Source organism: Copidosoma floridanum, unplaced genomic scaffold (genome assembly GCF_036245765.1).
Source record: "Copidosoma floridanum isolate Cflo_tuat_1 unplaced genomic scaffold, Cflo_Japanese_pri ptg000024l, whole genome shotgun sequence".
NCBI lineage: Eukaryota > Metazoa > Arthropoda > Insecta > Hymenoptera > Encyrtidae > Copidosoma > Copidosoma floridanum.
The window spans coordinates 3,360,137-3,374,303 of record NW_028321901.1 but is presented as its reverse complement, the minus strand read 5'-3'; the positions used below and the strand labels follow the sequence as shown (position 1 = coordinate 3,374,303).

Here is a 14,167-nt window from a genome sequence, read left to right as displayed (position 1 = left end):
TGATGCTATACATTCTGAAAGTTAGAACTTTTAAGCACTTTTTCTTGTGGTTTAAATATACAAAAGTTTTGTTAAAAAGTATGATATGTTTCATTTGTGAATCCAACTTTAGACACTTTTGAACTGCATACGACAAATCTATTTTGCAATCGAAGCAGTCAACTCTTGGGAACTTGCCTTTTATTTTCTCACATTGTACAGCAAAAAAGTATGTCACCTAATTTTTTTCCAGCCAAAATTTGCGATTTGCAGGACAAAAATTCCTTCTCCCAGCGCACGATTGGTGAAAAATAGTATACGCACCGCGTTTGGAGGTTACGAAATGCATTAGACTTCACGTTAATTACCCTAGGCTTCGCCTTGGGTATTTATTTCCGTGACATGTAAGACATTTTTAATCTTGCTCACTAGGTGCTATTGGTAAAAATTTTTACTTAGGGTTTGAAAATCCTTAAAATAGTACCATAATGGTCATTATTGTCACGCTTTTTTTGAATTGTTAAAAATCCCATTATAATGAACATGGAATCTATGTCATAGATTGTTCGGAAATAACAAAAATAACAAATGAAATAATTTTAAGCGTTGTATTTTAATAATTTTAAAAACAAATTCTAAGCATTGTATTTTTATAATTTTAAAAATAAATTCTAAGCATTGTATTTTTATAATTTTATTTTACACTAAAAAATGTGCGAGTTTTCGTGAAATCACCCACATGTTGGAGAGTGTTCCATATGATTTTCGTTGCTCAGGTGCATTCAACTACAACAAAAAAAATTGACAAGGGACCTACGATGTACGCTTTATGAAAATGTTTTCATCAAAGTATTTTTTTATAATTATATAAAGATTTGTTTGAAAATCGTATTTTGTAGTCTAAAATGGTTTTTTAAATGACAATTATTTGCTGTAATTTGAAGTTGAAAAATAGATATTGTAAAAGTATTTAGAACTGACTTTTTTGATGGAGGATAAGTTGCCGTGAGTAAAACTTTACACGTCGAAAAAATAAAATAGAAATTAGAATCAAACAAAGTCTCGAATTACAGCAGTAAGTAACAATGTATGGACTTTAATATTTAGCTATCAAATCAATCCATTGAATTAACATTAAACTGGAGCACTGATTTAACATTTCCTTGCATGTAGTACAACATCTAGCTATACAGTTTTACGTTGAATGAACTTTATTTTAAAACTGAGATCGAGAAAGAAAAGAATCATCCCAGGAAATAGCTTCGAACTCCCAACCTTCTGAACACCGGAAAAACGCTATTTTAAAACGCGAATGCAAGTAGATAGTAAGTTTCTTATGTCACTTTTTTTTTAAAACGCATCACATAGCTCCTACCAGAAATGTTTACCAAATAACAACATACACGAGAAAGCAATTCGTCAGCAACCTTTGCATTCTACGATCAATCATATGTAACTATTCTAAATATTTATTGTGACCAGATAACAACATTCGTGTAGTAAGAGCTTATTTGTTGAGTATTATTGTATCCTCACCACCAGCAAAAAATGGTATTTCTATCTGTGGAACACATCAGTAGTTGTTGCAACATTTTGGCTCGTCAAAACAAACCCTCACCACCGGGGTAGGGGTCTGCTTTAACGAAACCAAAGTGTTGTATGTAACTATTTGTGATGTGGGTAAAAAGAGTATGAAAACCTTGTCAAGCGGAGGGAAGAACATGCAAAATCTAAACGTCGTGGAAAAAGAGAAAGAGAGAGACGCGGAGAGAGAGCGAGATAGAGAGACATATGAAATCTTGGAGACGTGGAGAGCGATGTGGTGTAATATTATAGGTATCCTATTACATACGATGTACGTTGCCTTGACAGGAACAAAAGTATTGCATGTTATTGTACGTAAGATGGTATGACGAGTGGGGAGGTTGTAAGAAGTAACTATACTTGATATACTAAGAAAGAAAGAGAGAGAGAAAGAGAGAGAGAGAGAGAGAGAGACATAGATTATGATAAACAACTTACTACTTAGAAGAGCGAAAGATAGTAACGTTAGCAGCGCTACTATAAGACGATTGTACAGTGTGTATAAGAGAAGTGGGACCGAAGACGCTATTTTTGAGGACTGCATGATTAATGGAAGTGGTAGAGAGGAAAACACAGATTTACACATCACTGCTTGGATTGTTATTTTTCCAAGTAGTCTCCAGAAAACGGTGGAGCCAATCAGTGACTTCTGGACACTTAACCCCCACTTTCCTTACAACCACTTTATAAATTAAAGGAACCAGAGTGCTACCTCTCGACTGATACAGATAGCAGAGTCATGGCTAGGCCTCAGTTTTTCGATGCAGTGGCTAATCAACTTTATTTTTGGAACGGATTATCTTAGCACTGACTCTCCAAAGCCACGCACGAATTTTGTATCAATGCACAGAATGCTAAAGTATACTGATTAGTCATATGATTCGCCAGTACGCCGTTGTACTAGCTCTATTTTAAAATGCTTACAGTCACGTGAGTTGCGCATGAATCGCTGAAACAAACCAATCAAGCAGACGAGCCGGTACTCTGCATACTACTAAGCTTGCCCAAAATGATCGTGATCTCACGAGAAGTGTGTAGAAACTTTACTACGGACATTCAGTTGAATTATTGGATTCACATTCTTGAAAGTGTTATGATCAACTTGTTGGTGCGATGTTCAAAACGGTAGGTATGAAAATAATCATACATAGCAATATAGTACGCTATAGATATGAGACCAGAAGCAGATCGCGCAACCAATTAAATCGTTTTAGCAAGCCACGCGTTGGCATAGCACATCACAATTCTATGAAAAAAAGTCAGCACATTCTTGAAAGTGAGACACCGAATACCCACTATGTAATAGAAGGTAACGATTGTTTCATAACTGTTTTTCTCAAGTTCACGAGAAATCGAGGTGATGAATATTATATAAAAAATAATCAGCACATTCTTATAAAATAAGAAGACAGCTGTTTACTATAAGATGTAGGACAAGATTTGTTTCAAAATTTTTAAAATGAAGTGTGTGATTTGTTATACACAATAGTCATCACATTCCCTTAAGTAAGACAACGATTTTTTTATACTTTGACGATTAATAAAATAAGACGTCTTCTAGCTCACGGGGAAAAAAATCGACCAATCACAATTTTGTGCAAAAATATTTTATTAATGGCACAAAGAAGGCCTCAATTAATCCAGCCCTCAGTATCGTTCCAACTTTAACAATGGAGCCTGTAACAAAAGCTCATTTGATAAGCGTGCTCAGATGTTTGCTACGCGTTGCACTCGTTTGTGAACCACACATTCGTACTATGTGTAGTAGTGCCTGGAGCAATTTTCAATCATTATTGATCAATATATAACTTAAAGAATTTGTACTTACTTGTTTTACATTATCAAATACAAACCGTAAGTAATATGTTTAAACTCAGCTTTTTTAATAATACCTAGTGATAAGGCAAATCCATGATATACTTAAGGACGAATTACTTTTCAATGCTGATATAACCATGGAATGTATACCGACTACTACGTATGGCAAGCAGGCTATATTACTATATTTATTCATTAGGTATAATTTACATTTTTACTTACAGATGGAAGTCCACAAACATCGACTAGCGGCTTAAATCAACCGATATACAAAAATTAAAGTGGTGATTATCGTAAACATTCAGATACGGAAGAAGCAAGCGCAAGCGAAGATTGTGATAAGAAAAAATACATTATTAGTAAGAGTATATAGTGATTTCTTTTTTTTTCTTTTTTTTGTGGAGGGACGGGAAATGCAGGAACAGCAACAGTGTGGGACAGTGTGGAGTGTATTTTTTGAATAAGACCACCCATACCCAATAAACCCCCCACCCCAAACCACGTGTCTTTTGTTTCACCCCAAAACTGCGTTAGCATTACTTCAGGGTAGCTCGCTACCAGGGAGACCATTGCATCTCACAGCATAAGCGAGCAAGCTTGCAACCATTAGCTAGAGGTGCTAATCTTCTCGAGTCCTGGAAAGAACTTGGGGTCCCTGAGGGCCAGTATCCTGTCCAGAGCTCCATAGTAGACTGCTAACTAAGCAAGCGCCACTATAACCTTTATGCTTTACCTTGCTATTAAGTAAAAGCACTCAGTGCAGCGTACGTCCACATTAGCCTACCTTTCTACTCAAGGACTTATCGCCTTATTTGAGTCCTGCTTCGGCCTTTTTTCTGGCCTCTCCTAGCACTCTCCTAAATATGGGGTAGCTTCCACTGCCAGCATCGTGCTTGTTACCCGTCTTTAAATATAGGGCTAGAGCTAAGCTTAGACACTCTTTTTTTTAGTGGTTACAACTTGCACACTGGAAGCGAAGCTTAGACCTTTATTCTTCTTTATAGATACCTGAGACATGTCCATATCCTAGGCATTTGTATATCTTGTGACTGCAATTCTTTTCCAAATTTGGAAGCTTAAAAAGCCGCCTCTCAATCTGCCTACATTTTTTTTTTTTTTTTTTTCTGTGGATTCATTTACTGTAGTTAACACCAATCTCTGACCTTTTGTACGAGGTTTTTGAAGCATCACCTTAAACTCCACACTTTGTTGTCCAACAGCCTCAAAAAAAGCCTACTTTTTTTGAATAAAGTGTAGCTTCCACTGCCTGCTTCGTGCTTGTTGTCCGTCGTTGGGCAAAGGAAGCACCGTGCTGGGCCTAGAAACTATTTTTTCTGGTGGTTTGAGCTTCCGCACCGGAAGAAAAGCTTTAATATGTTTTCTTCTCTACAGTTGCCTGAGACGTGTCCATATCCCAGGCATTTGTAACATCGTCTTACTTCAGTTCTTCTTAGTATTCGTTAGCTTACGAAGCCAACTCGGAACCTGCCTTCCTCTTCTACTTGTCTGGCAGTTGCTCCATCCACCTTTATCAACGCCAGCCTCTGTCCTCTGGCAGTAGTAGTAGTAGTAGAAGTAGTAGTAGTAGTAGTAGTAGTAGTAGTTAAAGTAGTAGTTAAAGTAGTAGTAGTAGTAGTAGTAGTAGTAGTAGTAGTAGTAGTTAAAGTAGTAGTAGTAGAAGAAGTAGTAGTTTTTTTTGTGGAGGGAGAGGAAATGCGTTGAGGCATATCAGCTACAACCCCCTACCCATGCCACGACGCTTTCGTACCACCACGTTCTTAACCACGTTAGAATTACTTGAGGTTGGAGCTCCCAGGGAGAACAACGTATCTCACATCATGAGCGAGTAAGCTCGCCACTAGTTACTAGAGGTGCCAGTCCTGTCAAGTCCTGAAAAGGACACTGGGTCCCTTAAGACTAGCACCCGTGCTCTTCTTTGTAGGCTGCAGTCTTTGCATGCACCACTAAATACTTGGTGCTTTTTCTTGCTGATAACTAGAACTACTCAGAACAGCACGAGTTTACACAATTTTGTCAGGGAGTTCGTTCCTCTCTCTTTGTCTTCCTGAGAACCGTCCAGACAAATCCGTCAACAGCTCTTCAAGCATCGATGCCCCATAACATGGCGCCGATAATGTTTTCAGGTGAGACAACCTTACCCAAACAGCTTCCAAGGTGCTGCTGCTCCTCGCGTCAACTTTAACGCTGGAAGAAAGTGTGCTCTGCTGTATTATTTTTCCCAGAGTAGTAATCGCAAGTAGCTGTTGATCTTAACGCCATGTGGTGAAGATATGCATTAAACTGTCTATGACCCTAGAGAAGCTAGGTAAGTTAATAATTAACCTCGCCATGGCCACGCCCGAGCCATGTACGCATGGCCGGTATGAGCCGGTTTGCCCACCTACTCACAGCGGCATCATCCCACTCCTGTTGCCAGCGTCGCACACTCTTTTTCCTCACGACGTCGTCTGACTCTATCTCACCAGCCAAAATCCTAGCTCTGCGCTCTTACACGAAAAGGATGATAAGCACGGTTCTTCCGATAACCATCTTCACGTCAGAAGATACTGTGTGATACGCACAGGCAATCCACAAGGCCATGATCTGCTGCACCAAAGTTAGGTGGTTTTAAAGCCATGCTACTGCCAGCACATCCTCCCAGACCTCCAAACCATACAGCATGATTGAGTTCGCCACTGACGCGAAAACCCGACTTTTTGATTCTAACGGTCCACCAATATTCGGCATCAGTCACGACAGAGCCCCTGTTACCGTCAAGGCTTTAGCCGCGGTTTTCCCAGTGTGTTCCCCAAATATGAGTCGAAAATCGACCCACACTTCAAAGTACCTGACTGCGGGGCTTTTGCAGATCGCGGCATCTACGACGTTTACACGAAAATTATCGCAAAACCATCGCTGCCTAGTAAGGAAAACTATCTCCATTTTGCGGCTAGATAGCTCAAAGCCATTTTCTCCCAGCAACCCCGACACTCTGGATATCTCCTATTCAATCCTGAGCTCAACTTGGGCCCAAGATATTGTGTGCCACCCCCAACGTTACTTTCACCTTTCGTGGTTCCTCCGTTTCGTCACATTAATCATAAAGGACGGAAGATTCAAGGCAGATTGGTGAGACCACCCCCATAATACGTATGCATGGCTTGAGAAGTGCATGAATAGTTTGCATAATCATTCAGTCAAAAAAAAAATACTGAAGACCTTACAGGTTACTATAAATTCCCAAATGTTTTACCACTGTCCATTGTGCATATCTAATTTTTGTCTAATTGTGCATATTTAATTCACATCTAATTGTGCAATTCTATTCTTAAAGATTTATGAGATGTCTTTTTTAGTGCCGTGCAAAGTTCAAGTGATTTTTAAATCAATAATAGTTCTTAAAATAATTGTGCCATTATAAGTAGTACCAGTGGAAGAGGACGAGTAGTCTTAATTAAGAACAACGTACGGGAAAAATCAATATTAATTATCAATAACAATTAAAATCTTTGTTAACTACGAACTCTAGCAGCAGATTACGCTAACATCGTCTGAGGATAAATACGCACAGGTATGCTACATAATTATTGGAACCTTATGAGAGCGATTACGGACCCACTCAAAAGAGAGCTACCGAAGAGCTTTTGCAATTGACAAAAATAGACAGGGCTTGCCCTCGTAGAAGTTGACGAGTTTCTAAAAATTTTTTTTACTCACAAGACAGCAGTTTTCGTTTATTCGTTTTGAAATTTCGGGCATGGTCATAGGCCCCTGTACGATGGTACTCGTTTAGTTTTAGAGACTCAAGGACAAATCGCTCATACGTTATGATTAATGTACTCTGAAAATGCTGAGCATTACGAGCCTATACTGAATTTGATCGGTGCAAGCGGTAGTTGTGGATACTGTATACCATACAAGGTTATTGGCGTATTGAGGATCACAGGTGCTCAAATAAATGCTACAAGTGTATGCTCACCTCTTTAAGATGTGATAGGTCCATTAAAAAAGTGTGATTCGTGCTACAGATTATTTTAGAAACTGACATGTTTTGAAAATCATTCAAAAAAAGGTTTGTATAATAAATCTTTTACTGTTTGCGAAAAAAAAAATTTTTCAAAACTGTGAGAATATCAAATAAAACACATAAACATCAATGTGGTATTTTTGTTGTTGTAATTGTAAAGAGAATTTACTCGTAAAACTGTTATGTTACATTCAATCATTAAAATTAAACAGAAAACAATAAAATTTTTTAAGTATTATTCTACGATTCTGAAACGCAACAGACGACACTCATCATAGTTAATGAGTTTGTAATGCTTATAGCAATCTAAAAGATATTTCGATAAACTGCGATCATTCGAGAATATTTTTTTCGAACTAATTAAATTAAACAGTTGGTAGATCTTGCTTCAAATCACCAAAAATATTCTGACAAGGTCATTTGCACAGCTCACAATGCACAAGGATTCGATGCTCAATTTATTTTTAAGTATAAAGTGGAAAACACGGTGGACGCGTAGTACCATCCGTTATCATGAACAGTTTAAAAGTAATATTGATGGAATTTATGAAAATAAAATTTATCGATAGTCTTTATTACTTTTTTATGCCTTTAAGCAGCTTACCTAAGTCGTACAGTCTGCCGAAAATTAAAAAGATACTTTTCCACATTTTTTTAGCAAACCCGAAAATGAATTGTACATAGGTTCTCTACCTTCGCTCGCCGTATATTCACCTGATAGTATGAATAAGAAAGATCGAGATTAGTTTTTAAAATGGTACAGTAAACAAGCAGAAAATAAATATATATTTGACTTAAAAAATGAAATTATAAAATACTGTAAGCAAGACGTAAAAATTTTCAAGATTAGCTTGCTAAGCTTTTCGAAAAACCTTTGAAAAATTTGAGGTGGACCCATCTGGGAAACGATCGCTTCGACCTACATGCGTGTATACAGAAAAAAATTTCTGAAAAAAGGTCAAATTGATATATAACTACAATAAGATTTTCCAGAATGGCTTATAATCGATCAGAAATAGCTTTAAAATGGCTTTATTGGATAGAAAAACACGTTCTCCTAGCGATTTATCAAGCACATTAGATACTGCCAGGAGAGACGTTTACCAGAAGGTGTCCTTGTCAATGGATACTGTACTCCTCTAGATGGTGTGCATGATCATCGTGGAATCGTATTACAATTCCAATGTTGATTTTGTCATGGCTGCCCACGGTGTTACCGAATAAACCGAGATACAATTTTGACGACCGGAGGTACAATGGATGATAGATATGAGAAAACTCGTACGATTAACGAAAAGATAAGAATGTCAAATTATGAGTTGATAGAAAAATGGGAATGCGACTTTAACCGAGATATACACGTGAAAACAAAGAACTTTTAAATTATACTTGAGAAAATGAAAACTATCGAAGTAAAAAACAATTGAACTCCCGTGATAAATTTTTTTGTGGTCGAATAGGAAACACTGTAAAACTGTATGATTGTCGGGTTGGAGAAAAAATTAAATACGTTGACGTATGCTCTTTGTATCTATATATTTGCAAACGAGGTATATTTCCTGTTGGTCATGCAACGTTATAGTCTAAGGAAGCGGAGTGTAAAAAAATGGTACGTGACAATAATGATAATTCTCAAGTGAATGCTTCAATTATGTGTGATGTGCTACCACCTAGAAATTTTTATCGTCATGTATTACCAGTGAAAATGCACGGTGAGCTTATTTTTCCTTTGAGCCATACGTGTTGCGAGAATATGCTTCAAGAGCACTGTATCCACGACGATGAAAGAGACCGCATTTTCAAAGGTACGTGGGTATCCGAAGAAGTCAAGGTGGCTGTTCGAGTAGGTTATATCGTTAAAAATTTTAATAAAATATATCAATATCAGGTAACAGAGTACAATTAAGAAATGTACCTAAAAGGATTATTTGCGCATAATATTAACGAATTTTTTTAAGGAAAAAAACGGTTTGCGTCACATGTAACGCACCGCAGAAGTGAGAACTTCGAAAACATGTAAGTAGTTATGTTTGGTCCATTTATCTGCCTATCCACGATTTTTTAAATAATTTTTAGGGTTATTGTTAGACAAAAAAATAAAAAAAATACATCGTGCTTATTTGTAATAATTTTGCAAATATGCTACAATTTTTAACGCCTCTAATTTTTAAAAGTTTTTTTTTTTGATTTTCCAGCTTTTGGCATAAATTTTTATGCGAAAAAGCTTTCTTTTTGTTTATATTAGAAATTTAAATGCTTGCTGTACATTAGTTTGCCGAATTTTAATTAATCATAACGCAAATACACAAATACGAATTGTATCTTATGTTAATTAAAAATAATATATACCACGATTAACGAATAGTTCTCGCAACACCAGCACGAAGTACTACCTCAGTGTCCGAAAAGCGTAGTAAATGAAAATTCATTCCTTAAATACATTATGAACGAACAATAGAACCAGAGATCTTCTAGCTCTAAAAGAGCTACTAAGTACAGGGTTAAAAAAAAAAAAAAAAAATAAGTGCACTACTAACGAAAAATACTCTTAAAAAAAATTTTTTAGTCTTATGAAACCTAAATGACTTTGTTTAAAAATGAAATAGACACAATATATTAAAGTAACAATATATACAACAATCAATGTTGAGATACTTGCTTTAATTCAGCAATATCTTGATTCCAGTGAAATATCAAGAGAATTTTCATTTGATAATCTTATTTCTTTAAAAACTAAAGTCTCCTTGACAGTTGAAAATGTGAACTCCTAAACTACCGTGAAAATACGTAATTTATCAAATTACTTAATACTGAACTTTGTGCTATGTCCGTATTGTCTGATTCATCTCAAAAAAATTTTTTTCTCAATCAACGGTTTTCTTTAAACAAATAATTTTTGTATTTCCTATTAGTATTTTTTAGTAACGGCAGCTTCAAGATACTCAAACTAAGTTTAAAATTGAGTTATTTAAAACTGAAAAAATGCATACTTATTTTTTTATAAATTTTAATTTTATTATAGTTAGTTAAAAACAGATTTACTGTAAACATAAAAAGTTTACTTCTGTTAAAAAACGATAGTACTATTCAGCTTGGTGTGGTAGCACGTGTTCGATTAGACACTGATAACTCATACAAATTAATCAATGCTCATTATTGTATGAAGTGTGCTAATACTATTATGAGTTTGGAAGAAGTGCACTTTTAGTTCTTTCTTCATCTGAAGATTGGTAGGTTAAACATTCTATTATTTAAAAATGTAAGATTTGAAAATACAACTATTTTTAGTACACTATGGTATGATGTATATTAAAAGCAAACAGTAACTAAGTATCTAAGATTTTTTTCATAAATAACAGATCTGTTGAGTACTATTTGTTATAAAAGCAATAGACAATATGTTAAAATAATGTTCTCGAATGGGTGAAATAAAGTGTTGCGAAATTACAAAATAAAAAAAAAAACATCTTTCTTACGCACCTAATAAGTTGTAACTGTATTTACTTTAAAAACTATTAATTAATATTTGGTTTCATCCATTTCAAAAATCAGTATAATGTAGCTCCATCAAAGAAGGTTTGGATGGAGTCGAGATGGAGTCTCACAGTTTGCAGATTACCATACTTGTTCGTTAAAGCCCATAAGAGTAAAAGTTAAATTAGAAAGGGTCACTTGATTAAACCTTTATCTCACTCTTAGAAGCTCTTGTGGGTGAGTATGATAGTCTACAAACTGTCTCAACGTACCCTTTAAAAAGTTTCTCATTTCTTAAGATATTTTTTTTCTCTTCTTACCGTTGGCATAAGTTGATCGGTGGATCTTACTCTTGTTACCTTGTTGTGATAAAGAACAGTCTTAACTAGCTCCTCCATACGCTGGTTCCATTTCATAAAACTAACATAAGCTAAGTAAAATCCAAAAAGTATTAGTGCTTCGTACCAATATATGTAGTTATCTTTGAAAAAATAAATAAGCGTGAGTAAGCTCATGCTATAAAATGTACAATCACGAAACAATGGCCACCATGTAAGAGATAATACCGTCTTTGAGAAAATGGCACACATTCCAATAACGAATAGTATGTTAAAGACAGCAGATCCCACAATAGTACCTATACCAACATCATCAAAAGATACAAATACACCGATAATTGAAGTAAAAAGCTCTGGAGCTGAGCCTCCAGCAGCCATGAAGGTTGCTCCAGCTACATCATCAGCAATTTCAAGTTTTTCAATTATAACATCCAAAGAAGGAACGAAAAATTCATCACATACAATTGCTAATGCAACAAACATGTAGATAACTCCTAATACGTGTAGCATTACAGCACCATGTCGTCGCTGTTCCAAACTGAAAAGATCATGCGGAAATAATGGTTTTTTTTCATGAATAATTCCCGATTTACTGTGATAATAGGTATGTGCACTACTATTGTAAATGTCCATATAATGTGATCTATTTTCCTGAAATGTTTTGATAATATCCGATAGGGCAACAATATTTGTCTTTAAGTCTACAGTATAGTTTTGGATTTTTTTATTACTGCTTACTTGCACAAATTTTAAACTGGTAAATGCTGGGAAATGTCCCATACTTAGGGATAAATTAGCTGAGAATATTACAATAACAAATAATAATATCATTGTCAATTTATCAATGGCTTGAAAATTCAAGCACATATCTGAAGGCTTGAAAGAGTTTTAAAACGTTTGGCACTATTTAATCAGAAACATGTCTGTTTTTACAGTTCACTATAACATTTAAATGTTCATTTAACAATATAATAGTTCTAACTCTTTTGATAGTCTCTTTATTTACACCAATAATATACATTCATTATTATGTACATATACATGTATATTCATGTTTACATAAATATTTTTATTTATCCCTGAACACTGAATATGATTTTACTTAAAAATAGCTACTTCTCATTTAATAATAAATTTTCTTTGCATCAATATATTTGAATACTTTAACTTCAACTAATAAACAAATTTACACAATTACTTTGAATGCTTCTGGTAATTTGTTAAAGGTGTTAGGAACAATAAGAAAATATAGTTTTCTATTACTTATGTAATTTGTTTATTTTTTTTCGAAAACGTTCAGTCGAACAGGATCAGGAATTAACTGTTTAATGTATTTTTCAAAATTAGTTCATTTTAAGATCCTTGGTACTCACATCCATATTATCATTTTAGTTGTTTAATCCTATAATTTCTGTTTTTAAGTGCTTATAACAATTTATTATACATTTTCGCTCTTTTACTGTTTATTTTCTTTTTTTAACAATTTTACGTGACATCTTCATAAATGAGATAAGAAAAACTCAGAAACGGGATGAATCCAAGCGTGCGCAGTAATCTTCTATAAAACGCTCAATATTACATTCACACACTACCATTATTTTTATGTAAGAGTTAAAGTCATAAATTAAATTTGAAAATGTTAGAAATGTTATTAATATACGTCGATGACTTTTCATTTTCTTATTTTAGGTGCTGCAGATCTGATTGTTTATTATCTTGTGTTTAAGAGAATTGATAAATTTCAATTTTCACAATGTACAATAGCAACTCCTATTATAAAATCCCCCAAATGTCCAAAATTCAATACAGAATGAAATAAATTTGGTTGGTTGAGCAGGACTATTTATTGTTAAAAAAATTATAACCATCTGATACTTTGGTGATTTAGTATTTCCTTTATCTGGAACTTCTTAAAAAAATAATGTACATGGTCGAGTCCTAACATTTCACGTACACCCTCTGGGGCCCCACAAGAAATTTGCAATATTAAAAACACAATAATGAATCTTTTCAACGTTCATAGTAAGAAATATTTCCTTAAATAAAAATCAAATAAAAGTGAGTCAAAATTATAAAAAGGGTTAAACTCATATCGCAATCATACAATTAAAGTGTGAGTCGTATTAAGGGGGCTCCTTTACGAAAGTCCCCAAACAGAGATATATTATTTCTTGTGAATAAAAGTCTACTGAATTTAATGGTGGTCTAAATTATATTTCGAATGGGTCAAAATTTTGAGAAATCTGAGCTCAAAGTTGTAACTATTAGCACGTGTTCCTATGGGGCAGCGTGAAAAACAACTTGTTTTCGTTTATAATAAACCTAAATTAAATGTCCTAGCAGACTGAATATATACGTTTTGTAGATGAAGTCTTCCTCTGTAGTATGCTGTATTAAAAATTGTGGATAAAGGACCATTTTAGCGAGATATTTGTGATGGAAATAAATAAATAGTGTCTGGGAGGTCAGGAGGTCACGTGGGTAGCAGACGTACTTGTTCACGACATATATATACCATATACCTATATATTACATCGCTAGACTACACCAACACAGGTGGTCCGGTCTGGTGGTGTACCCTCGTATGCACTAGACTGGTCAAAAAAAAAATTAATTTTTCGTACAAAGTTAAACTACACACATAAATATTATTTTTTCCACTTCATACGTTATTAAAAATATCATAATGATTTTCAGACACATTTGTTTATTGAAAAACAAAACTTTATTTTTTGTTTGTCTTTGACCTCAGCAGTAGTCGTAGGAGCCCCGTTAAGCATAAAGGCTAATACAACTAATGATGTATATATTGTTGGGCTACAGAGGGTGTACGTGAAATGTTAGAATTCGACCATTTACATTATTTTATTAAAAAGTCCCTGATAATGGCAATTCTAAATTGCCGAAATATCAGATGGATATAATTTTTGTAACAATAAATAGTCGT

The 14,167-nt window shown here is 34.7% G+C and overlaps 1 protein-coding gene across 2 annotated transcripts in view; it reads right to left on the bottom strand.

The window, feature by feature from the left end:
* Nckx30C (solute carrier family 24 member Nckx30C) overlaps positions 1–12,433 on the bottom strand; it is a 440,887-nt gene extending 428,454 nt beyond the window's left edge. Inside the window, exon 1 of one of the 2 annotated variants that reach the window (XM_089595020.1) lies at positions 11,203–12,433. In XM_089595020.1, coding sequence (XP_089451146.1) covers positions 11,203–12,087 — 885 coding nt within the window. In that variant the 5' untranslated portion in view covers positions 12,088–12,433. The remainder of the gene's footprint in view (positions 1–11,202) is intronic. The other variant, XM_089595021.1, reaches the window with a different exon arrangement.
* Positions 12,434–14,167: the final 1,734 nt, after the last annotated feature.